This window comes from Periplaneta americana, chromosome 17, assembly GCF_040183065.1.
Source record: "Periplaneta americana isolate PAMFEO1 chromosome 17, P.americana_PAMFEO1_priV1, whole genome shotgun sequence".
NCBI classification, from domain to species: domain Eukaryota; kingdom Metazoa; phylum Arthropoda; class Insecta; order Blattodea; family Blattidae; genus Periplaneta; species Periplaneta americana.
In genome coordinates this window covers 71,783,141-71,810,694 of record NC_091133.1, presented here as the reverse complement: position 1 = coordinate 71,810,694, position 27,554 = coordinate 71,783,141, and the positions used below count along the sequence as shown (strand labels likewise).

General features: G+C 36.6%; 1 protein-coding gene across 1 annotated transcript in view; it reads left to right on the top strand.

Annotated features, from left to right (window-relative positions):
- The window catches only part of LOC138692748 (papilin-like), a 713,385-nt gene that overhangs the window by 528,168 nt on the left and 157,663 nt on the right, over positions 1-27,554 (top strand). Inside the window, exon 3 of the mRNA XM_069815941.1 lies at positions 24,496-24,641. Within this exon, the coding sequence (XP_069672042.1) occupies positions 24,496-24,641 (146 nt within the window). The remainder of the gene's footprint in view (positions 1-24,495; positions 24,642-27,554) is intronic.

Below are 27,554 nucleotides of genomic sequence, written 5' to 3'. Positions count from 1 at the left end.
TTACAGGCTTAGCTGAGCCGAACGTTTACGGAATTCTTCTGCCATACCTTGTACAAGATGTCTCATCCTCGTGAAGGAAAGGGGATTAAATGTAATGTATTTGTTATTAGTAGTTCGTGGATAGACATTTCCTTTCACTTGAAGCTGTTGATGAACAGTTTCCTCTCTTAGAACAATTCATACTAACATTTTATCGTTTTTAAACAGTGTGGTATCTGCACTTATTGAGAATTTATGTAGTCTGCTTCACTATTAAATTATATCCGCCTCGAGATAATTGTAACTCAGGGTTTAATGTAAACTGTACATTACATAAAAAATTAACTGTTATTAACTTCCATTAATTTACCAAAATATTAATTGATGCCCTTGTAACAGAGAGCCTCAGTCATTACACTGTATATTACATGAATGTTCACTATAATTTTCATTTGTTCTGGTGAGAATTGTGGAAAGTGTGTTGGACATTAAATTGTATTTTTTTTATCTTCTGAACAAAACAAAGAATTCGAAAATAAATAGCATCCTAGATCATATATGTAACAGATACCTCATCCCTATATTAAAGTCGGCAGCACTTTGAAGAGAACAACCGCCAGGATCGCCACCCGTCCGCTGTAAACGAACACGAGGTGGCAGTATAGTCGCTGATGTAATTCAAATGGGAGTTATGACGTGACTCCTTATGTAACCACTAGATGGCAGCATTGTAAACCAACAAAAGTTGTTATCGTCAAAGCCTATAAGGCCGAGCAATCTGGATATATATGATCTAGGATAGCATTAACAGTTTATATTTGTGTCGTATATCAGCATGTTCTATCACTGAGAAAAAAGTAACCTAACTTGTTGCACCATAACTCTGAAAATGAAACTGAAACAAAAATATTATTTAAAACTACTCGTATTAGCCCATGTTTAATATCCAGTATATAATATCGACGACGGTATACTGGGATTGTAGCTCAAGACACTATGTACTTAACTTACTTATGGCTTTAGGAACCCGCAGGTTCATTGCCGTCCTCACATAAGCCCGCCATCGGTCCTTATCCTATGCAAGATTAATCCAGTCTCTATCATCATATCCCATCTCCCTCAAATCCAATTTAATATTATCCTCCCATCTATGTCTCGGCCTCCTCAAAGGTCTTTTCCCCTCCGGTCTCCCAATTAACATTCTATATGCATTTCTGGATTCGTCTATACCTGCTACATGCCCTGCCCGTCTCAAACATACGGATTTAATGTTCATAATTATATCAGGTGAATAATACAATGCGTGCATTTCTGCGTTGTGTAATTTTCTCCATTCTCCTGTAACTTCATCCCTCTTATCCCCAAATGTTTTCCTAAGAACCTTATTCTCAAACATCCTTAATCTCTCTTCCTCTCTCAAAGTGAGAGTCCAAGTTTCACAACCATACAGAACAACCGGTAATATAACTGTTAATTTATAAATTCTAACTTTCAGAATTTTTGACAGCAGACTAGATGACGAAAGCTTCTCAACCGAATAATTACAGGCATTTCCCATATTTATTCTGCGTTTAATTTCCTCCCGAGTGTCATGAGACCTACAGTACGACACTATGAACAGTCTTAGAAAAACTTTGTGTCGCACAGATACTTTATAAGTCTCAGAAAGGAAGCACTGTGCATTTTTTCAGAGGACGAGCGAGCTAGTTCACAAGAGAAGGAATAGTTGATGTAATAAAATTAGTTTTGTTTTGTTGTATCTCTCTGCTTCCTTTCTCGGACTTATAAAGTATCTGTACGATAAAACGTTTTTTTTCCAAGACTGTACATACTAATAAACCAAACTAAACCTGTATGAGTGAGCTAATTTGGCAGATAGCTTAAAATTAGTGCTAAACATGATTCACATAGGTAAATTGGCAGGTACAGTACACTTCTATATAGGCCTACATTCAATTGATGCACTAAAATTATAAACTGAATTAATAAATATCAACAAGTTTTTAAATGACTATTCAACTTATAGGATGAATTTACTATGTTGGCCAATAACGTTTCAGAACCGCCTTAAAATCAACCATCACAGTTGTGTTTCTTGATGAGACGCTTTGTATGGAAGTGTCTTATCCGATAAGACGCCTTGTAATCCAACTGCTACCCCTCTACCTCCAGCATAGTTCAGTCCACTTCAGTGTCGATCACAAAGAATAAAAGCCAACAAAAATTAATGAAGTTAAAAAAAACTGCTATCTGTCACGGCATACTAAATACTATTGCCAACTATTCAGAGAGGAAATAGGAAACAATACTTAATTTCAACACTAAGATAAGCTGAAATTTTACATTAACAGAATAAAAACACGAAAGGTTTTTACAGAAATTTATTTATTATTTGAAATTACAGTTATTGAAAATACAATTTTCAAAGTAAATTTTTGTTTCCTTTTTTATATATATATATATATATATATATATATATATATATATATATATATATATATATATATATATAAAAACATGTATCAACATGTATGCAGTGAAAAATTTTTGTCCTGATCACCTAATTTGCATTTAAAATACAGTTCGTATGCTTTCTTAATCACAGCGGAAATAACTTTTCTTTCATGTTTAGTCGTATATTCACCGCACACGTAACAAAACACGTCCGGAGAATTTATACACCGCCGGTGCGACATTATGACTATGTTGGCACAAAGACTGATAAATTGAAAACTGTGCTATTAATTAATCACTTACACACTACACTCTTTATATATGATCTATGTTATTAATTAATCACTTAAACATTATCACTCTTTATACAGTAGTTATATTTACGCTAGTACCACGAAACGCGAGCGTAAACCTCACGTTGCACTGTTATGAAATTCACTGAATAGAAGGGACCAATATCTGTTTGTTTATTAGAAGTTCAAAAGAACATGCCAACAACCATAAGAAACCTGAAATAGGTCATAATAGTACATTATGCAACGAGCCTATAATGGTAGTAATTAAGACGCAAGTATGTTTGTTTATGAAACGAGCGCAAGCGAGTTTCATAATTTTCATACGAGCGTCTTAATTACCATTATAGGCAAGTTTCATACGACTTTTTATGCTCGACCATATTTCTAACTTGAAATTATTCAAAATTAGGTCTTCTTATGGTTATGTGTGAACTGACCTGAATTGTGAGATGTGCGCAGACGCGAAAGTATTGATTTTTTCCGAGGCCGAATGTCATTGACCTTGACAGAGAATAAGATGAACATTAGTGTGATATAACCTGGAAATTGATTTAAAATTGAAAAACGAGATGACAAATTGAATTTATTTGAATATTATTTACAATTAACGCTAATTATTATAGTAACAGAACATAACCTTCTGCGACAGTATTGGATTTCCAGCCTCCGTGACTTTTCGCTAATTGTCTTTCGATTGCATATCCGAGAATAATCGATACTTGCGGTTTTATAACGGTACAAAGCTGACTCGTCATTGGCTGAACACCTGAACTTTAATGAATAGGTGTACTTTAATGACATGCATTAAAGGACTGCTACCAGGTGTATAATTACTACATTTCGGCATGGTCGAGCATAAAATTCATTAGCTTTTGTTTTGATTTACAACCCCCAACCCGCGCCAGATGTTTCCTGGGGGAGCGCTTATCGAAAAGTGAAATCATAGTATATCTTTAAAACCTTACGTGATACGAAGAAAAGAGATGCATTTTCGGATTCAGCGCACACCAGACCCTATGGGACACATTGTTTTAAGTCGGATCAAAATTGAAGGGTTCAGAGCCATGATGGGCCAAGTGCCATTTATTAAAAACGGAGAAAGCAAGGGTTAAAGTTAAGTGAATGCCATGGTTTAATGAAGATTGGCATATTTAGTTTTAATGTGTATACTTTGTATTACTTGCTATATGTTGCCATTGAATTATGGTAGTAACTTCATTCTAACCTTTGTTTTCTACGGTTTTAGTAAATGGCGCTTGGCCCACTATGGTTCTGAACCCTTCAATTCTTGTTGTTCAGTGTAAGCACTGGTAAATCTATATTGCAACCGAAATACATTTATGCAGCAACAGAGAGGAAGTCAATGTAGGCCAATACAAAAGAAAGGAATTCTGTTTTTATATTAACAGTAAAACGATTCTTATACCAACAGCAACGGTGCCCGTTTCTCTGACGAAAGCAAATGGGTTCATTTATATATTGAAAAGAAACGAACTGTAGCTTTGGCAACATCAAAAGAGATCATTTCTACGTTTGTCAATAGCAAATGGTTCGTTTCTATAGCAACAACAAAGGAGGCAGTTTCAACTGTCCCTACGGGAAAGAGTATGTTTGATTAAACGGATTTGCATTTCATTAGGAAAAGGAGACAACGAATGATGAGGAAAAATGAATGGAGGAGGAAGATGAGAAGAAGAGGAAACAAAGATGATGACGATGGTGATTTGACTCCCACGCAATTAAACTTGCAACAGGAATGGACACGTTTCTACGATCAATAGCAAGCAGGACGTTGATTGAGCAATCCTGATGTTCATTACCCGAAACAATGGCCACGTATTGGTGCTCTAATTAGTCATTATCCCTCCTGGGGAATCCCCTCCATATCAGCATCCCGCGGTCGTAATTTGCGGACGGAAGTTATGTGATCGGAGATGGCCGACGCCTTGCGAGCTCTGCGACCTTGGACGAAGCTTTTCAGGGAAGGGCCAAGAGTTCGAGGACAGGTAAACATCGGCGGCGTTGGGACTGGGTGGAGGAGGCATGGTGTCTCGTGTCCCTGGATTCCAGACTCCGTTTCTTGATTGTAAGGTCATCCGTTACCTTCTGCTTCTTTGATCCAGGTCATGTCAATGGAATACAATTAATTTATTTTTAGGGCTCTGTTAATTGACAATATCTTGTCAGAATGACTCGATTTGGATACCTGACTGTGACTGCGAGATTTTTGCGACACTGACTCGTTAATTAAACTTATCTGTTGGTATCATTATTGTTAGATGTAAAGAGTTTATACTGTATCTCTTTTCGCTTCTTCTTTCTACATCCGGTATTTCTTCTAACTCGTTAATTATATTTTGCCGTTTTACAGTTTTCTGCTTCACTTATATGTCTTTCTACTTTTTCTTGCTTTTATAACTAATTAATCAGATTTTATTAAGTCTCTCACTGCACTAGGGTGCACTCCGTAGCTGCTAGCGGGTATGCTCTCTATCTCTCCCTGTTGCACGACAGTGCACACGGGACAGCACCGCGTACCCTTTGCACATTTCAGCGAGTGCTGACGACCACTGCTGTAGTGTGTCGGTGCAGCACTTTTGCACAAAAGTAGTCGTCATTTACGCAAATGGTTGTGTTTATTTTATCGCAAAAATAAACATTATTTTAAATATGAAATTATGAAATAAAATGAAAATAAATTTCAGTAAAAGTAAGTCAATATCCTTCTGTAGAACGCATAAAGAAATTTCTCCGATATCAACTAAATGGTACATCTTTGCCACAAGTGAATACTTAAGTATATATTTATATACTAGATATATATTTAAGTAACAAACTGGGTTGGGAGGAACACGTCACTAATACTGCAAGGAAAGCCTGGAAAGCACTACATTTCTCTATGCGTATTCTCAAGAAATCTAACCTAAAGTCAAAAGAATTAGCGTACAAAACCCTTGTTCACCCAATTATGCAATGTAGAGCAGTAGGTTGGAATCCGTACAGACGAAACCAAATCCGTTCAATAGAAAAGGTCCAACGCAAGGCAGCAAAATATATCAAAATGGGAAAGGGACATGGTGAAGAGATAGCAAAAGACTTAGGTTGGGAATTTCTCAAATCAAGGCGACGAAAAACCAGACTCACTGCATTGTTTAAGGCACAAATGGGACACAAAGCATGGACCGACATCAATGCTAGATTAGTAACACCATCATACTTAGGCACGGCTGATCATATTAGGAAGTTTAAATGCTGAAAACGAACGGACGTGGCAAAATTTTCCTTTTTTTACCGCACAATAGTAGACTGGAACAGCTTCCTGCGGCAGTCTTTCAGGGTGGTCCTCTCAAAATCAATACATTTAAGCAAAGGTTGAAAAGATTAGACTGAAAATGTAATTTTAGGTCCAGTGTAATTATTTAAGTTGTCATGTAATTAATTAAGTTGATACGTAATTAATTAAGGTGATATGTAATTAAGTTGATATGTAAATAAATTAAGGTGATATGTAATTAAGATGATATGTAATTAAGTTGATATGTAATTAATTAAGGTGATGTGTAATTACTTAAGTTGGTAATAGTTGGGTGAAATAGAAGTACTTATAATTTAGGTATACTTATGCTTTTTGTTGGCGTTATTATAGCATATTTTTTTATTTGTAGTCCTAGGTTTATTGCATCTATTTATCTACAGTATAGTTAGAAGCAAATTTACGTTTACTTTATTTTTCATTGCTGTAATTATTGTATAATTATAATGGTATTATTGTATATTATATATCACTGCCACCGAGTGCATACCCAATTGTAGTGTTAGTAAATACATACTACATACATACATACATACATTACATTAACGCTTATCTTCAAAGGTGGCAACAATGCCTCCATATAAGTATTCCCACGGCATTCTCCGAAGGATTCGGTTTAGCAAAAAGATTCTCCTTTTCTTTACAGTTGCTGTGGTTGGTGTCGGTGTCTCAACGTTTTTATGTTTTGTAGCCTACTAGTAAGGCTATTGCACCACTTGAATAACTTTTCCAAAGATCCATGTTATATTCGTGTTTCTGTATGACATGTTTTCTAACGTTTGTGTTCGTAACAGAATTGATCGAGATATATATTTCGTTCTGGAGTTGCTTAAGCATTTCAGTTAGCACATGAACAAAAGGATGTGGTTCATGAATTTGTTTTTTAAGATGTCTGTAGAAGGATTCAATAGTGATATTTATTGATATTAGTTCACAAAAGTACAAACTTAATAATTTAAAATTGATCTATATATGAACAGAAATTGAAGGATTCAATCCCTTTCGTCGTTTGGAAATCACTTGAAGGACAACTACTAGTAGCTGGTTGAAAGTTGGCGTCATCACTGGTGTAGTTTTCGAACACGTATTCGACGAAAGTATTAATTTGGGAATTATCAGAAATTATGCTGTGCAATTCAACAAATCCCTCCCCACAATATTTGTAGGAAAATACTGCAGTCCAAAGGCATGTTTAAGATTTTTGCCTAATTCTGAGTTTTCATTCACGTATTCACATTTAAGCCCAATGTTTACAACTTTTCGGAGCCAGGCCTATCCCAAGTGAAAGCTGCAACATATTATACGCGCTTTCGGGAACACATATTTTACAGCAATTTGAGAGTTCAAAGTCTGAAATTATACAGTCAGGGTTATATATATATATATATATATATATATATATATATATATATATATATATTTCCAGTACTGTATATTACATAACTGGCGTATACCGTTCCACATGCTTTCATACGTATCAACAGTTTTAGACAAAAGCAAACAAATACAAATTGAATGTAGGCCTGCTCGACATTTGTATACCTATGAATGATCGGTATTTATATCTGATAGAAATTCTTTGGGCTCACATGAAATGTGCCGTCAGCTAATATGGTATGCATAAAACGGTAAATTTGTTTCAGACGTCAGAAATACTATTTTTTTGTTAAAATATATGTAACAAAACCTCACTTCTCTATTAGTTGAAATATCTAAGTCATATAATTGTAGCAGTGCCTCGTCTGCAGAACGAGGTAAAATGGCAATTTCTTTCGTGCTCTGTAAATTGATATACTGTACGAATATTATAAATGTTTTCTTTGTGAATAAAATTTGGAAATAACTTTGAGAGTTTCTTACGAATAACCTTACGTGTTTGTGTAGTCAGGTCCTCTGTAGCTCCGGGTTTACAACTATTTCTGATTAAGTGATTTTTGATACACTCTTTGCTTTCACTCTCGTGCCTATGTTCACCTTTTGTAAACACAACTTCATTAGTATCTGAATTAGCCTGTAATTTATAACATTGCACCGCCACGATATATTTCCAGTACTGTTGCCTACGGTATTTAAAATTTTCCCAAATGACACATTGTACTCCATGCCGGCACTAGTACTGAAACAGTGAAAACTTCTACGTGTACTAACATACTGGCAATTGTTCAGCAGGGCTGCCAAATCTGTTTCATATGACACCGGTAGTGTCATCTATTCGAAAAACATACCGTTGTGGCCATATATCCTATATTTGGTTTCTTCTTCACGTTCATTGTGCGTCCAATTACTTACGGTATTTTAACCTCAATTTTTGCGTTAATGAAATGACATCCCACAGCCCCTTTTGCGCTAATGCAACGCATCCTACTATGTTCGTCTCCCCAACTTCTCCCAAGCTTATCCGTTTCACTCTTTCATTCACCAACGATCTTCACTCCCCTCCTTTCATCTATCATCCGCAGCACTTAGAAATACTGTAGGCTAGGCTTTAAAATCTTGGGGGTAGTGCGAGTTTCCAATGCTGATATACAGGTTCTAAGGGCTTGGGTATTCGGGCTCTAGGGTTTCTCACGTTGTCTGGGGATGGGATCTGGCTGTGTTAGGGCTGAGAAAGGATGGTCTGCTTGCTTGCCAATATCAGATTCACAAATATAACCCAGGTCACCTGTCGGATTGCAAAATCATCCCATATAGGACCTGTGAGCCTGAGTACATGGATTCATCTCAGATCTGGCCCTCAAAAAACCAGCAAGTCAACTCGTATTTTAGAATAATGATCTCACTAATAATAATCTCACGAATAATAATAATAATAATAATAATAATAATAATAATAATGAAAGTGATAATGACGATGTCAATAATAATGATGATGATGATGGAGATTATTATTATTATTATTATTATTATTATTATTATTATTATTGAGAGAAGAACCGAGATTAAGAGTCTTTGAGAATAAGGTTCTTAGGAAAATATTTGGGGCTAAGAGGGATGAAGAAGTTACACAACGCAGAACTGCACGCATTGTATTCTTCACCTGACATAATAGGAACATTAAATCCAGACGTTTGAGATGAGCAGGGCATGTAGTACGTATGGGCGAATCCAGAAATGCATATAGAGTGTTAGTTGGGAGGCCGGAGGGAATAAGACCTTCGGTGAGGCCGAGACGTAGATGGGAGGATAATATTAAAATGGATTTGAGGGAGGTGGGATATGATGGTAGGGACTGGATTAATCTTGCTCAGGATAGGGACCGATGGCTGCTTATGAGGGTGGCAATGAACCTCCGGGTTCGTTAAAAGTCATTATTATTATTATTATTATTATTATTATTATTATTATTATTATTATTATTATTATTATTATTATTGTTATTATATTTTATCCATGTATGGTGGGTCCCTATCACCACGGCATGGCGCGTCCTCAGGTTGCGGATAGAGGAGACGGCCTCCAGATATGGAGGGTAGCTGCGAATATATTGAATAAGCAGTCGTGGACAGCCGATAAGGGGTGGTCCTCCAGCTTGGGGGTTGGGCGAAGGGCTAACAACCCATCACCGTAAAAAACAGCTTGTTACGAATTCCTACAGTAAGCCTCGGAATAGGACTGATTCTCTGGCACGACCACAGCAAAGGAATAAGGTTTTGAGATTTGGCACTTGGAACGTAACTAGTCTTTATAGAACAGGAGGGGTAACATTAGTAGCAAAAGAACTAGCTAGATATAGAATAGACTTTGTGGGAGTACAAGAGGTTAGGTTAGATGGGAATGGCATATCACAAATAGGAGATTACTTGTTGTATTATGGGGAAGGAAACAATAATCACCAATTAGGAACAGGATTCTTTGTTCATAAAAGAATAAAATCAGCAGTAAAAAAGGTCGAATTTATCAGTGACAGGTTATCATATTTAGTACTTAAGGGTAGATGGTGCGACATCATAGTTATAAATGCTCACGCCCCTACAGAAGAGAAAGACGACTATATAAAGGATAGCTTCTATGAGGAATTGGAACATACTTTTGATCAGTTCCCTAGATATCATATGAAAATTTTATTGGGGGATTTCAACGCTAAAGTAGGACGGGAGGATATTTTTAGACCAACTATTGGAAAAGAGAGCCTACACGCAATTAGTAGTGACAATGGAGTTAGATTAGTCAACTTTGCCACATCGAAAAATTTAATTGTCAAAAGTACAACATTCCCCCATAAGGATATACATAAATATACTTGGACTTCTCCAGATGGATTGACACACAACCAAATAGATCACATCTTGATAGATAAACGGAGACATACTAGTATAGTAGATATTCGAACTTTCAGAGGTGCAGACTGTAATTCTGACCATTATTTGGTGATTGGAGAATTAAGAGAAAGATTATCAGTAGCCAAGCGAGTAGAGCAACAAGTTAATATTACTAAATTCAATATTTTGAAATTAAAGGACGAGGAAGCTAAGCAAAATTATCAGGTCGAAATTTCGAATAGGTTTGCCACTTTAGAAAGTTCCGACGAAGTTGAGAAAGAATTAGATGTTAATAGCGTGTGGGAAAATATCAGAGATAGTATCAAAATTGCAGCTGAGCAGAGCATAGGTTATTATGAAACTAAGAAAAAGAAACCGTGGTTTGATGAAGATTGTTGCATGGTAGTAGAAAGAAGGAAACAGGCAAAATTGAAATTCTTACAGGATCCAGTTGAGGAGAATAGAGATAATTATTTCAATGAAAGACGGGAAGCAAGTCGTACACTTAGGAATAAAAAGAGAGGTTACTTGAAGGAAAAACTGAATGAGGTAGAAACAAATAGTAAGAATAAAAACATTCGAGATTTATATAAGGGTATAAAGGAATTTAAGAACGGATATCAGTCAAGGGTAAACGTGATCAAGGATGAGAATGGTGACTTGCTTGCAGACTCTTCATCAATCCTAAACAGATGGAAAAACTATTTTGCGCAACTACTAAATGTACATAGGCCAAATAGAAATGATCGGGACGATATTGAAATACAAACTGCTGAGCCATTTATACCCGAACCCACGATTTCAGAAGTCGAAATTGCGATAGAAAATCTGAAAAAGTACAAGTCTCCAGGTATCGATCAAATTCCAGCAGAATTAATACAAGAGGGTGGAAGTGCATTATATAGCGAAATTTATAAACTTGTACTTGCTATTTGGGAAAAGGAAATTGTACCAGAACAATGGAAGGAGTCCATAATTGTACCTATTTTTAAAAAGGGGGACAAAACGAACTGTGGTAACTTTCGAGGAATATCACTTTTGTTGACGTCGTACAAAATTTTGTCCAATATTCTTTTGAGGAGATTAACTCCGTACGTAGATGAAATTATTGGGGATCATCAGTGCGGTTTTCGGCTTAATAGATCTACTATTGATCAGATTTTTTGTATTCGGCAGATAATGGAGAAAAAATGGGAGTATAAGGGTACAGTACATCAGTTATTCATAGATTTCAAAAAGGCATATGACTCGGTTAAGAGGGAAGTATTATATGATATTCTTATTGAATTTGGTATTCCCAAGAAACTAGTTCGATTAATTAAAATGTGTCTCAGTGAAACATACAGCAGAGTCCGTATAGGTCAGTTTCTATCTGATCCTTTTCCAATTCACTGCGGGCTAAAGCAGGGAGATGCACTATCACCTTTACTTTTTAACTTCGCTTTAGAATATGCCATTAGGAAAGTTCAGGATAACAGGCAGGGTTTGGAATTGAACGGGCTACATCAGCTTCTTGTCTATGCAGATGACGTGAATATGTTAGGAGAAAATACACAAACGGTTAGGGAAAACACGGAAATTTTACTTGAAGCAAGTAAAGCGATCGGTTTGGAAGTAAATCCCGAAAAGACAAAGTATATGATTATGTCTCGTGACGGGAATATTGTACGAAATGGAAATATAAATATTGGAGATTTATCCTTCGAAGAGGTGGAAAAATTCAAATATCTTGGAGCAACAGTAACAAATGTAAATGACACTCGGGAGGAAATTAAACGCAGAATAAATATGGGAAATGCCTGTTATTATTCGGTTGAGAAGCTCTTATCATCCAGTCTGCTGTCCAAAAATCTGAAAGTTAGAATTTATAAAACAGTTATATTACCGGTTGTTCTATATGGCTGTGAAACTTGGACTCTCACTCTGAGAGAGGAACATAGGTTAAGGGTGTTTGAGAATAAGGTGCTTAGGAAAATATTTGGGGCTAAGCGGGATGAAGTTACAGGAGAATGGAGAAAGTTACACAACACAGAACTGCACGCATTGTATTCTTCACCTGACATAATTAGGAACTTGAAATCCAGACGTTTGAGATGGGCAGGGCATGTAGCACGTATGGGCGAATCCAGAAATGCATGTAGAGTGTTAGTTGGGAGACCGGAGGGAAAAAGACCTTTAGGGAGGCCGAGACGTAGATGGGAGGATAATATTAAAATGGATTTGAGGGAGGTGGGGTATGATGATAGAGACTGGATTAATCTTGCACAGGATAGGGACCGCTGGAGGGCTTATGTGAGGGCGGCAATGAACCTTCGGGTTCCTTAAAAGCCATTTGTAAGTAAGTATGTATTATATTTTATAAAATATTTTTTATGTAATTTGTTTGTAGTTTTATGTTTTCATTTGCCATTGATTCATTTTCTTATTTTTTTATCTAGACTACTTCGCGTTACTTCTCTCATTTTACTTATTTCTATATTAAAAAGTCTGTCTTTTTTGTTTTCATTTATTTTATTATTGCTGTTCTCATTTCTTTCTTTAACCATTTTCAAATGAAGATAATCTGCATATAAAATATCTGAATATTTTGTTCCGACAAAGTTTTTCTTTTTCTTTTTTTCAAATTAGTGGTTATGTGCTCTAGTTCTTAGGGCAACATAACTCATTATAATGACGCCATAATTGCGCCAAGATAAATTATTTGTCACAGTCTTGGCAATTTGTTCGCTGACTTATTTTGCAAGGTATTCCCAGATCCGTCGGTGGTGTACGCATATCTCTAAATCGGAGCATCTCAACGGTGTGACACCGTAATGTATTCCACCTTGATTTGCATCGTCGCGTCATTAATTCTGCAGGTTTCAGCCACAATCTTCTCTTTTTCTCCCCTCCTTTCTCCCCCTCTCTCTCCTCTTTTACATAAATTGCTTTGACTTTTTCAGCTCTTAACTTTGTGAATTGGCGTTTGTTCAAGAATTGCGAACAAGTGCAAATGCATTAGAGCCAACTAAAATCTTGTTCAAAAGAAGATGACTATCATCAATTATCAGATTCCTGGAAATTCGACCGCAGTTATCCTCCATTGTGATAACATTCAATTATATGTCTAAATGTATGTATATTTTTTAGGGATGACCCTTGTAAAAATGGAATGAGTGAAGTCGGAACAGACTTTACTGAAGTATAATCCATGTAGTGAAAATGATAGGCCTAATTATAATATAGTACATATGTATATACGTACACAAGTATACTGTATTACCTAGTCGTATCTCAATTTCGTTAGACGACGGTTTTTCACCAGGGTGACAGGGTTTCGATCCTCAGCAGTGTAAGTGAAATTTGTAGCCGACATAGCGGATCTGGTACAGGTTTTCTCCGAGTAATAAGATTTCTCTTGCCAATTCTTTCCACAATTGCTTCATCATTCATATATCACCGTTGCCAGGAGTGTGTGAAATCCTGATCAGTCCGTACATGTTACCCCCTTTCGCCCCCATGGACCTGAAAGGCTGCAAGTGTCGAAAACAGGATTGGATAGATAACCATATAATGCTTATATTCGACGATTATTAACTTATGTTGAATTTAAATTGGTGTCAAATTTAATTTTTTCCCTGTTGCATATATAGAGCATCCTGCAAACTGTCGTAAAAATTCGTTTCTTCTACTTCAATTTTGTACTATTTATCTTTTGATAGGATCCAATATTAAAAAATCTATATACATGAGCGAATATCAATAACATTTAAATATTGTTTCACGACGTGTATGTTAAGAATTTTCTCGATCATTCAACAGCCTTGATTAAACGCATTAATTTTATTGTTAACATCCCTACTATTATTATAACTATAGCATATTTTAAAATTAGGATAAATCAAGATATTTATTTGTTCGGTTGACAGTTTACTAATAGAATTTTATTTTGGTCTAAAACTGTCCGGTCAGCAAAATATTTGGATTTTTGTTTTGTTAGTTATATACTTAAATTGTACAGGGACATCATTTTATTTTAACTCCAATTTATATTGTACCTGAGTTTTTTAATGCACTTCACTCCCACTCCTTCTTGTAGCAAACTTTCACACACAACCAAAGCCACAAAAATACAGTCAAAGCCGTCTTATGGTCATAGTAAACAGTACAGAGTGAGTGATATAGTGTGTTCCAGAAATATGGTCGCATTTTCCAGTGAGGAAAGAGCATTCATTCACTATTGAATCATATTTTCGCACAGTAGCATTCGTGTAGTTACGTCGCATCTCGGTTTCTCCCACCCGTTTCTGCTGGCTCCTCTGTAAAGGCTAGTGGCTGGGCTGAGTTAGCTCTTGTCTGAAAACATTTGCTATTAGGAATTGGACTTCTACGTAATATTATACAACTATTTATAGTAATTTAAATAAAAGGGCCTCGTTAAGTAATTGTCAACGTGATTTCCCCCCTTTCTAAGACCCTCCTACATATCCGACTAAATTTATCTATGAAGATTGGTCAAAAGTGAAAATTGAATTGACAGTACGTAAGGAGGTCTACACTGTTATAGAGTAGGTACAGAATTGTTTCAATAGGCGTAGGATTATGACTCCCCCCTCATGCCGCCTGGTTTGAGTGCTTTGCATTATTTCTTTGGGGTTACTGTGAAACAGTTGTGTTTGCTAAACATCCTACAACAATAGAAGAATTAAATAATTACCTTCAAGAAACCATACATTCAATTTCAGAAAATATACTTGAAAACATTTTTGATAATATGCACAAAAGAACTGAAGCCTGTATCGAAATGAACGATCACCGTTTTCAATAATTTGTTTAAATATCCATAATTTTGATTATTATTAAAATTTAAATGCAATGTAAATATTGTATGCTAATGTGCTGTAGACAGTATACCATACACTACATTATAAATACGTCCGATTGGATAGTTCAGTTAGTGAGTAAAAACACTTACTGTTAATACTGTACTCTATTTTGATTAAATAAAAATCCTACGAAAATGATCAAACTCAAAATTGTAACATTTCCTAGTTTACGTAAATGGTTGCACTACTTTTCTTCCCTTCTATATCTAGTAAAGTTATTTGTATTGTATTTTACACTAGTGTCGTCAAACTTCGGTCATGGAAGGGGGTAGCAAACGTGTTTCTGGTTCTCAATCGTTAATCCAAAGGTATAGTTATGTTAATATTGGAAATGTTAGTAAAAGGAAAATGATGTCCCTCTATTACTTGGATATATTTTGCAGCTGGTGTATATCTCTTTCCTTCCCCATTTGCAGGAGACGAAGTCAGTGTACAAGTTAGAAAGTACGGGCGATGTTGGGTATCCTTGTCATATTCTTCCCTATAAATTGTACTTTTATTTTCAACATGAAACCTTTGAGCTACTCTAATCAGATGTGCTGAATGATAATTGTGAATATTAAGACGATAATGAATATCAAGAGAAGATGAAGATGAAAATTAAGGCAAGATAGAAGAGGAAGATGACGACTACGATTATAAGTAAGAACTTTATGATGATTTAATGATAACGATTGTGTTATGATGACGACCATGAAGAATATGTTGACAAAAATAAAGACGGAAATAAGAATGCGGTGAGAAATGTTAATAAATCATGAATATAGGCATCGAAGACAGTGATGCTTGCATAAAAAGCTTATAAGCAGACACATCCATCATGGAAAGCCTGTAAATCACTTGAGGACACCCACTGGCCACTGTGCAGTCTGGGAGCATGCTGGGTGTGGCTGGACGTTACAAGACTATTATCTGATACTTGAAATTGTTTTCACAGCAGTTCACCTGTGCAATTCAGGTTGTTAACTTTTTTCAGCTCTTTTTAATGTGATTGTAGACTGTTAGTAAATTTGTGCGCTGTTTGACTATGTGATCGTAAATTGATTCCAGCCACACAATAAAATTAAGCTAATGACTTTTCGACTGAAGAAACTGAGCTTCGATTGCAGGATGATTTTGTGTTATTTTCAGTGAACACAGCTGTGGAGCAGGTCATTTTTCTATTCATCTGACCAGTCTCAATTTCGTAACTGCTCTGTGGTTTTATAGAAAATTTATTTTCTCGTATGACTACTGTTCTATTTGCGTTACATAGCCTTAATCGTATTCTGTAATAAAATACAATTTTTAGACAGCTGTTCCTAAAAGTAGATCTCACATTAGGGAATCTTGTTAAAATTGATAACAGGTATTTTACAGTAGCGTGTGAACACTTACTTTGAAATGTTTCCTCCAATTATCAGTGGTTTCACACTAAATATCACACGGCAGCAATCACAATCGATCAACAATGTAGTTTAAACACTTTTAAAATGAATATGTTTAATTGTGAAATGTACAAAAATTAAATAAATTGTTTCAACAACTATTTATTGATAAATTATCAATCAATTAAGAATTAAATTTAATTATGTAAGTTAAGGGATACCCTGTTTTGAACCGAGGAGCTCTCGGTCTGCAGTCGAATGAGCGACCACTGAGCAATACTACCGTCTACATGTAATTTGATAAAGTTTCACTATGATAATGAGGGGAATACAGCAGTGGAGAAGTCGAGTGTATTGTGTCTATACCAGCGTATACGGGAGGCTGTCTAAAAAAAGGTACTGTACTCCACGAGAAAGTCTCCAGGGAATGAAACGAAGCGGGGTGATGCTGTGAATGAATGTTGATGTTATAAGGTCACACACACACGTGGGTACTCGTATCTCTATTGGCTATCTCTCAAAGCACAAAGCACTGATATACACATTTTTATAATACCCTAGTTACAAAATTAGATCACTGTTAATCTCCTGGTCTTTTAATCCCTCCATAAAGGAAATAACATATGCAGGAGAGCGCATGATTTTTAAACTGACGTTATAACTCTAATATTATCTATCTACTTCGCTTCAATAGATGACGCAATAGTAAGCACATTCCTTTCACGGTTTATCTCCTAGTTGGAGAACAGTATAAGACACTTTTTTTAGTTGGTTATTTAACGATGTGGTATTGGTAAGACGGGTATGCCCTATGTTTGATTATTTTGTGTATTCATATTGTATTGTAGTATGTAGCAATAAATACAAAATGCAAATATAAAAAGTGTTCCCTTTCATATTAACTATCCTAGAAATATACTGTGTAACTTAACTCTAAATCTAATGCAGAAATACATAATATTACATCTCCAAACGCTCAAATACCTTCGGTGAAGCTATACAAAGAAAGAGTTGCTTCGTCGATGTTAGGTGTGTGCTACGTTGACAAATATTACTTAAATTACTATCGACCGCCCAGAGGCGATGAAGATGGCAGGAAATTGTAATAGTTGACTAGATCTGGTGCAGTGAGTTCACAGGAAATGCTAAACATAGAAGTGAGGGCATGCTTGCATTGTGATAGCAACTACTGTTCTGCCCATCTATTTAAAAAATTTCTGATTCGATTGAGTGCAAAAAGGATGTAACGAGTAATCATTTGGTCACACTGATGTGATCTAAGGATAGCGACAGGGACTTTTGATTCGAGGCTGCTGTCGGGGTGGATTCGCATCGCATTTGGTCTGATTACGTGGTTGTATCACTACTCTGTGTTTGTACTTTTCTTGTCCCTGAATTTCGAATATCCTTCTTGCTTCTTGTGTCAATCTGTTCTTGACCAGTTACCACATTCTCTTAAAATTGTTGTAACTTCAGTCTCTACTCGAGAGTTTGAATATTTTCGTATATTTTATTGTTTCTAAAAGTAATAGATTTTTCTCCTTTACATCTCCTGTTCTATTTACTACCACGTCTTCTTATTTATTTCTCTTTTCTTTTTTTCTTTCTTCTCAGAGTCGAATAATTTCGACTTCTGTTTTCAAGTACTGCGGTATTTTAAATATTTCTCTTTTAATTTTCTTACATTTCATGTTATTTCTTATGCTTATTAAATTTCCATTGTGCTATTTTTTATAATTTCTCTTTTTCGTTTCCTTATATTTTTCTCCAAAAGTAATTACCCCTAATATCATTTTCATTACAGTAGGCCTATATGTATATGTAGATAGATGGATTTATTGAGTAATATTATAAACACAGATGTGCTATATTGTCATAATTTTCTCTTAAATCCAATGCACGGGTCTTCTGACCGTACGTGCTTTGCACCTAAAACTAGTTCTACTTTGTAGGTTTCTCCCCCCCCCTCACCTATGATTAGATCTAACCACTCTCTAAAATAACACACAGATTAAAATGAAAATGGCACAAACAAAACATATTATATAATATACCCTACCCTAAAACAGACATAAAAGTGTATAATTGAGTAGATACCATTATCCCTTCGTCATTTCACATCATAAACTTCAACAGCTGAAGTTCTAATCTGTCTCGCCTTCAAGAGGAACAATCCAGTCTATTCCCCATGAGGTTAAGATCGGTATGGCATAGTTGCGCCCCGTGGTCAATTGGGAGGCCTAGACATGGCATAGTTGCGCTCCGAAGAAATCAGGTAGCAGAATGGACATGGCATAGTTGCGCCCCGAAGAAATCAGGTAGCAGAATGGACATGATATATTTGCGCCCCGATGGGCATAGTACACACGAAAGTGATTGTCATAAAATAAATAAGTTACTTAAAAATATTATAGTGGTACTGCATCGAAATCTGGTAGGCCTAGCATATGATCAATTTTGCTATTTAAAATAACACTTTTTTATCGATTAAACACAATAAATGAACTGCATTGAAACTTAGAATCATTGTGAATTAGCTATTAACTCTTTACCTTTTTCACTAAATTTAACATTCATTTTAAATTAACCTCACTATACGTCACAGACGGTGTGAAAATCATAATAAAATGTCAAGACTGCAAAGGCCCCATATTCCAACGGCTCACTCATTTGAATATGTCAGTTAATAAAGTACTGCCAACTTCATGGTGTTCATTTTAACGGTAGGCTATCGATAATCACTGCATAAACAGTAGTAAAACAGTTAATAAAGTACTGCCAACTTCATAGTGTTCATTTTAACGGTAGGCTATTGATAATTACTGCATAAACAGTAGAAAAACAGTTAATAAATTACTGCCAACTTCATGGTGTTCATTTTAACGGTATCGATAATAAATATTAAATCGAATAAGAAATCAATAAGGTTGGTTGATTACGAGGCTCGAGTTCCCGTAGTGTCTTTTTCTCTGCCTATTTCATCGGGGCGCAACTATGCCATGGCCCTTTTCTCTACCTGATGGGAACGGGGCGCAACTATGCCCGCAAAACAGAGATCCTTTTTTATCTGCTGCATCTCACCTGACCGCGGGGCGCAACCATGCCCTGCCCGTTAAGACATGCAAGCGAAATCCTATTCTGACTTAGCATCGAGGGTGGTAGATATTTTCCCCGGCTATGTTCCAAATCGACACACTGCAATAAAATATGTCTATAGGATTCCTTTTCTCCGCACATTGGACAAAGGCGCTCTCCTTCTTCGTCGACAATTACCCTTCCATGCACCCAATTTTAGCCACGCTGAACCTACTCTATTGTCTTTGTTACAAGAATTTGTGTAGTCACACCTCCCCCAGTTAAGCATGAGACCTGATTGTAAATGTAGTGAGGACTTTTTCGAACATTGGAGCTCAATCTCTTGCCTCTCGATATCAATTAATCGCATCTTCACACTGCGCCATACATTTCTTCTATTATTATCTGCTTTATCTTACACCCATCCCATTCCTATATGATGCAGCCATCTCTGCAGTTTATAAGTATTTGTTATTTCTCTCTAACTTCATCTTCAAATTGTATTTTCCCATTTTCCTTATTATTATCCTCTCACTTTCATATTCCATTTCCTCCGATTCTTCCTCTCATAACCGCCGCTTTCACATGACTTAACCTAGTAGGCTACTCTTCACTAAGTTCACATCAGAGTATGGAATTCGGCCGTGAAGGGAGTTGACATATCAAGCGAGACTTCTGAATGCCATAGAAGCTGAAGATGCTGCGATCGTACTCCCGTGGGTGGGACCTAGGCATCGCTACCTGGAGACACACGCTTCGTTGCCCAAGCGGGGAAGATGAAAACACTAGCATCACAATGCGCTGCCGGATGCGGCTTGAGAATTGCAGGACACGCAATGGTCGTGTTTAAATCGCTGCGAGTCATACACGTGCAACGTAAAATATTGAAGGGCTAGCTGTTAATACAGTCTTGTGCCTGTAACCACGTGGAAGAAAGGAAGCTTATACTCATTTCATCTGTCTTTCCCATTCATCTTTTATTTTTTCCTACATCCTGATCTTTTCCCCTTCTTTCTTAATTCCTCGTACTTCTTTTTCATCCCTACACTCTCTTTTCTTTTCCTCGTTTTTCTTCCTTATTTTCATTCTCACATTTCGTTCTTCTCTCTTCTCTGGCTTTTCTTTTTCATCCTTCTTTTCTCAGTTCCATCTCTAGTCAACGTTTCAATTCTGTGTAACTTACACCGTAAGTTTTCATTCATTTCGAACTTAAATTCTATAAAGGGACCGCTGAGACGCTGAAAATTTTGGAAACCAACATTAATATACACCGTGTCCGAAATGAAACCTACCGATAAAGATACTAAATAATTTATTCCTTAATTATGACCACGAAAACAAATCAAGTTTACGTCACCATCATTAAATCTCAACATGTCCTCCTCTAGTAGCACGATATATATCTAACCTATATTCACTCTCTCTCCAGGCATTGTGTAACATCTGCGGAGTTACAGATCTTACTATGTCGATAATTCTTTGACCTAACCTTGAAGGTTATCCACTCTGGTCTTCCACGAATACCCAAAGAAAATAGTCCAATGGTGTAAGGCCAGGAGATCGTGGAGGTCATGCAATAGGACCACCACGACCAATCCATCGTCCCGGGAAATGATTATGTAAAGTTCCAACGACTGGTCCCCAGTAATGAGGGGGAGCTCCGTCTTGCTGGAAGGTGAACCTCTCTGGAATATAGGGTAGCGCAAAATTTTCAATCATATCGAGATATACCACACCATTCACTGTGTTCTCTATGAAGAAAAAAAGGTCCGATCTCTTCTGAACTAGTTAACCCACACCAAACATTTAACTTTGGAGAGTTACGTTCATGTTAAAAAACAACACGAGGATTCCCAGAACCCCAGATCCTGCAATTGTGGCGATTAACATAGCCACATACGTGAAATGCTGCTTGTGCCACTGAACAATGGTATGCCTATCAGGAGCTGCACAGCCGTATTTTTCACGAAATCTCCGCTGAACTGTAACCGGAAACAAACTCTGCTAACCAATAACAACTCTGCACTTTTTTTACTGTGTGAATGGAGCCATTTTGGAAAACAATCTTTGTATACACAACAATAGGAATAACAGGTTCGCCAATTTCACGACATAAAAACTTGTTGAGTTTCTCTACTTTTTAGTGCAAGCTAGTCGTATGTAACTTTTATGGATGTCTAGTTAGTTCATTTCTTTATCGGTAGGTTTCATTTCCGACACGGTGTAATGCATATCTCTGAATTTAACCTCTATATATACAGTATATCGGTCAGAGTTGTGTCAAGTCCGACTGGACAGATCCTACTGTACGTTGTAATTTGTTTCCATATGCATGCGCTCCAGGTCGTTAAGTGATTCACTTTAGATGCGTTGGCGTCACAGCGGGACATATGCATGAAACAGACCATATGGTCAAGTGATCTCGTGGTTATGTATAGGTACAAGCGCTCTCGTAGTTTAGACTCATTTAGACCTTTCGGATCTAAATTTGTAATGTTAATATACAAATACACATTCATGTATGCAACAGGATTTTATGTATCTTCTTCCAGGGTTTGCCCGAAGTCCGCATTTCAGCATTTATCAATCTAGCACAAAATGGAACACAAAATATTATGTGGTTCAGCACGGCTCCAATTTTAAATCGAGAACAATGCATTGACAAGATACGAACATTATGTAGGATAAACAGTAATTATGTACATTAAAGTGGTATACAGTATGCTACACTGCAATACAAACATAAAACGGAAGCGCTATGTTACGGCTGTAATGACAGTGGAAACAACGATAACTTGGTATTTCACACAGTATCTTATTTACGCGGAGAGTGGTACATTGCACTTCACAGGTGATGTTGAAAATTGTCCACCAGGACATTCACAGCATAATCGAGCTCTCTTGCGTCATGACGATCATGTGTGTATGAAGATTTTGGCGTATTCCGGATCCTATTCCTCGCAACAAAAATTTCATTCCATAGGCAGGTGTTTCCAGGTTGCGTGAAGTTGGGAGTATGCAGTACCGGTAACTTTCATGTGACCCACAATCAAAAGTCGTAGGGTCAGTCGGGCGAACGCGCTGGCCGTTACGTAAATTGAAGGGTTCAGAGCCATAGTGAGCCAAGCGCCATTTGTTAAAAACGGAGAAAGCAAGGGTTAAAGTTCAGTAAATACCATAGTTTAATGACGATTGACATATCATTTAGTTTTAATGTGTATACTTTATATTACTTGCTATACGTTTCCATTGAATTATGGTAATAACTTCATTTTAACCCTTGTTTTCTACGGTTTTAGTAAATGGTGCTTGGCCCACTATAGTTCTGAACCCTTCAATTATGTTTTATTTAACGACGCTCGCAGCCGCCGAGATTATATCAGCGTCGCCGGTGCGCCAAAATTTTGTCAAGCAGGAGTTCTACATGCCAGTAAAATCTACTGACATGAGCCTGTCGCATTTAAGCATACTTTAATGCCACCGACCTGGGCCGGGATCGAACCCGCAACCTCGGGCACAGAAGACCAGCACTCTACCGACTGCGCCACCCGATCCGACGGTCCGTTACGTCCAATTCATCTTGCGGGATATGTCTCCCGTATTGTTTCAGACGACTGTCTCTCACAACTGTTGCTTGAGTAGCGTGCAGCGTGTTCTAATGCTGCTTGACTACTATTGCAGAACCCATCACAACCATCAAGCAATGTTGTCATATCTCGATAACGAAAGCGGTTCCGGCTACATCTTTATATGAACTCTTTTGTTTGCTGCATTGGAGACTGCTGTGTTCTACTCTTAATGTACATAATTACCGGTCATCCTGCACAAACAGAATTTGAACTGACGACCGTAGTTTCAACGATACTACATCTTATGTATATACTAGAGGACATTTTGAAGTCTTTTATGAAGATGTCTTATGTATATGTAATCTGATTTGCATTTATGTACCTCCTTTTACTAAAACTTGTTATACCAATTGATGGTCCATTGGATAAGTACTAAAACTAAGAATGTATTTTGAATTGGCAGATATTTTCTTTGTATCTTCGATCATACTTAGCAAATTTGTAAGTAAAATATGTTCAGTATCATTGTTGATATTTATGGGGAAAATATTAAGATGCAGAACATAAATCAGGAATAATAATACATCAAGAATAGTGACGTAAACACTTCCGGTTCAATGACGCTTGTTAGAATGTCATCATAATCTGAAATTTGGAGTTATGAGGGTTTGTATGATTTTCCTATACGTATAAAAATATAGTATTTGGTACAGTTTACGTATGTTCGGCCGTCAAGTAGAGGGTGAATCTATGGAAAGCTCTCTGACCGCCGCGCCGACTGAAATAAGGAATTACTTGCTAGAGCTTATGGGAAATTGAATAGATTATAGAAAAAATTGTGAGATTATCTTGATTTTAGTTTACCGTTTCAGCATGTTTATCTTCTAATAATAATTCAATTCAAACGCATCTCTTCTTCCTTAATCTGTTTGATGATAGTTGGATAGCTTTTCATTAGATGAGTCGAAAGTTTCGCCATGGAATTACCTGACATTTGCCCTACATTTCACGAAATATTGACAAGAATTCAGAGACATAATCACTCCGAGTGGAATTAGTAACCATACCCAAGGACAGCCACAGAACACAATTCGAGATGCTCTTCTTTAAGCTGCACCAGTGACTATCTGTTTTTTCCATACATATCTTAATTCTTGTTTCTATACATGACCAAAATAGCAATAAGAACCTTTGTTTTCATTTATTAACTCAAGAGAATTCATACTGTGGTTGCTGTTTTGCATAATTCCTTTGATATCACTTGTAGCGATGTGTGTCAAAATTCTGATTGTGTTAAGCTGTAACTGTCTAATTTCAGGTCCATCAAATGTTCCAACAGAGGATGAACAAGAATTCCGTTATCATTGGAATGTGGACTTCCTGGTCGCACTGGAGCCCTTGCACCAGGTCATGTGGTGGTGGCGTTGCCATGCAAACGAGGGATTGCAAGAATCAGGAACAACCGTGAGTTTAAATGTTGGATTATTATATTGATTTTAAACCATTATTATGTTAAACAGCTTTAACCCTTTATTATGTTATTCAGTTTTCAAGAAAATCAGTAGAACGGTACAATGATATACTGCGAATTCTCTACTGAAGAAATGTTCTTTTGTGTATTTTTTTTTATCTAGATGAGAGAATATTTATCTGAACAGTTGAAAAGAAAATGGTTATATTGTATGACTATATAATAGCGATATCAAAGAAGAAGCACGCGAATGGCGAAAGTATCGTCACGCAGATAAAGCGAGTCAAAAGCTGTTGAAACTGTTTTTTTATTGTTCACCAGCATTGTACACAGACTTCATTGTTAGTCAAAATCGTTCACAATATGCCACAGTATTGAACAGTGATCTTATGTATGAGTTAGAATAATAGATAATTAATATCGTTTATCAAAATGTATAGGTCTAGTGTTATTTTCCAGTGCAACAAATTAACGATTACTTGCTACGGGGTGAGCAAAATAAAACTGGCCCAGGGAAAATATATATCAAATATATGAATTTATATGTATAAGATTGACGCGGAAATGACCCTGACAATGCAGGAAACAGTGATTTCGATGCAACAGTGGGTTGCTGCCACATGTCCGCGCATGCGTATCTCCCACATGCTCTGTCCCGAGCTTCGCTGTGTCATTACGTTTGAGTGAGTGAGAGGAGCAGACGTGTTTAGTGGCCAGTTGAATGCAACACAAAATGGTGCTCACGATAAAAAACCGCGTGTTCATTGTCGAGTGTTATGAGAAGCACAATTCATGGAAAAGGTGTGCGGAACTGTTTGCGCAAGAGTTTCAGACTGGACGTGTTTTGGCAAAACCTCCAGCAAAGGCTGAAATGCAAAACTTAGCGACAAAATGGCGTGAAACGGGCTCTGTAGCGAATAAAAACCGTAACTATCCGAAAAGAGTTCGAATATCAGAAAACATCGCTCGGGCCAGTTTTATTTTGCCCATACTGTATATCACAGAAGCAGAAACAATTCTGTTTCGCCTATAAACAGACAGTTTGCAGAAATACGATTCTAAGCAATTTTGTTTCTTCTAAAAACAGATGCTTACAGTTTACGATTCTATGTTTTAAATATTTTAAGAGGACACACTGCAGAGATACATAGAACAACTGCAGCATAAATATTCATGACGTAAAGAATGTGATAGCGTCGTTTAGTCATGTATAAATATTTTTCCTTTTCGAATATTGAACGAAGAAATGTGATTCACGTCCATTATATTGCACAGTTTTGTGATGTATGTGAGAATCTATATTGTAGTTATTGTACATTTTTATTAGATTTTGTGTTTGATAAATTCAGATACTTCTATAGACATGTAGCTTTACTTTTCTGTAAAATGTCAAACAATAAATGATAGTAATTCCTTAATTAGAGATCCTTTTCGGTTTTATATTTTACATATTGTAAGATTGAAGACGAATATAAGCAGCAAAAATACTTTGTGTCATATAAAACAGAGTAGTTTACATTCGAACACTTTTAGATATAGACTGTCAATTTTTTTTATAATACGATGACTTTGTTTGCTTCACTTTATAACAAATGGATAACCACGAACTCGGTCTTGGTTAAAAAAGATTTAGGTTAACCATGTTTCAGAAACCGGTGATTACAAATAGTGCAACGGAATTATATTTTAAACAAGATCATTTTTAACCATAATTTATTCCGCAACAAAGGGTTGTCTGGCTGGTTATTGGAGGGCAAGATCCTAGCTCCCATGACACACTTATAAGCCCATTGTGCGTCCCATATGCGATTACTATTCCAGTCCGACAGATGACCCACCAGAGTGGCATTCATGAATCCCTTATTGAGAGGAGACTAACCCTGCCTCAGCCGTGACAGAGCTAGGTCCTAGTCCCTAGACGAGTACTTGACAAGTTTTAGGATCCGGAGCCCCAAGCTCCCAAACAATGTATCAGCATCGAAGGCCCGTACTACCTGCTAGACATCGCCATTGCCTATTTCTAACTATTACAGATGATGAGGTGAGGCGGCTGTGAAGAGTGTTGGTGGAAAGAAAGAAAGAAAGAAAGAAAGAAAGAAAGAAAGAAAGAAAGAAAGAAAGAAGTGAAAGTACCCCGAATAAAGCCCTCTTCAACATGTACTTCGTCCGCTACAAATCTGATAACTTCCTGGTGCGAGATCGAACTCGGGTCACCTGGATAGAAGACTACAGATGCAACGTAACCAATTGAAGATTGCAATTCCGAAACTCTCTCAGTCCATTTATGTAAATTTTTCAGGATATGTAATACTGACTATTACACTTTTACTACGTTGTACTACTTTTGACCAATAAGACGGTACGAAAGGACGTGTTTCAACCAATCGTGGCTGTTTATCACTGCTATTTTATCACTCCCCTAACATTCGTTTGTTTTTATCATGTCCCTAGCATTTGTTTCTTTGTTTGCCAACATTTAAAAATGCAAATTCTTTACGGTACTATAAAACATGATTTGCGATCGTCATTTATTTCCCGCATAGATAGTGAACTGAAAATGGCGGCTCCGTTCAAACGTTTTGGTGAAGCTAACATTAATGAAATAGAATTAAAGTAAGTCAATTAATTTTTTAATGTATTAAGAGTACTCTATTTATTCTAATTTTTGTATACTTTCTTGTAATTGTGTAATAGTCAATTAAATTCCACTCGAATTTTCACTATCTCTAGATAAATTTGCTCCTGTTCCACTTGCAGATTTATCGATAAAATCAAAACTCTTGCGTCTGGTATTTGTATTTACAAATCTGCAGTGCCTGGGAAAAGTGACATGTCATTTTCCACAAAACTTTTTTGATAATTTATTGACAACTTACGGAACATCTGCTCGCTTGGAAAAAGAGACA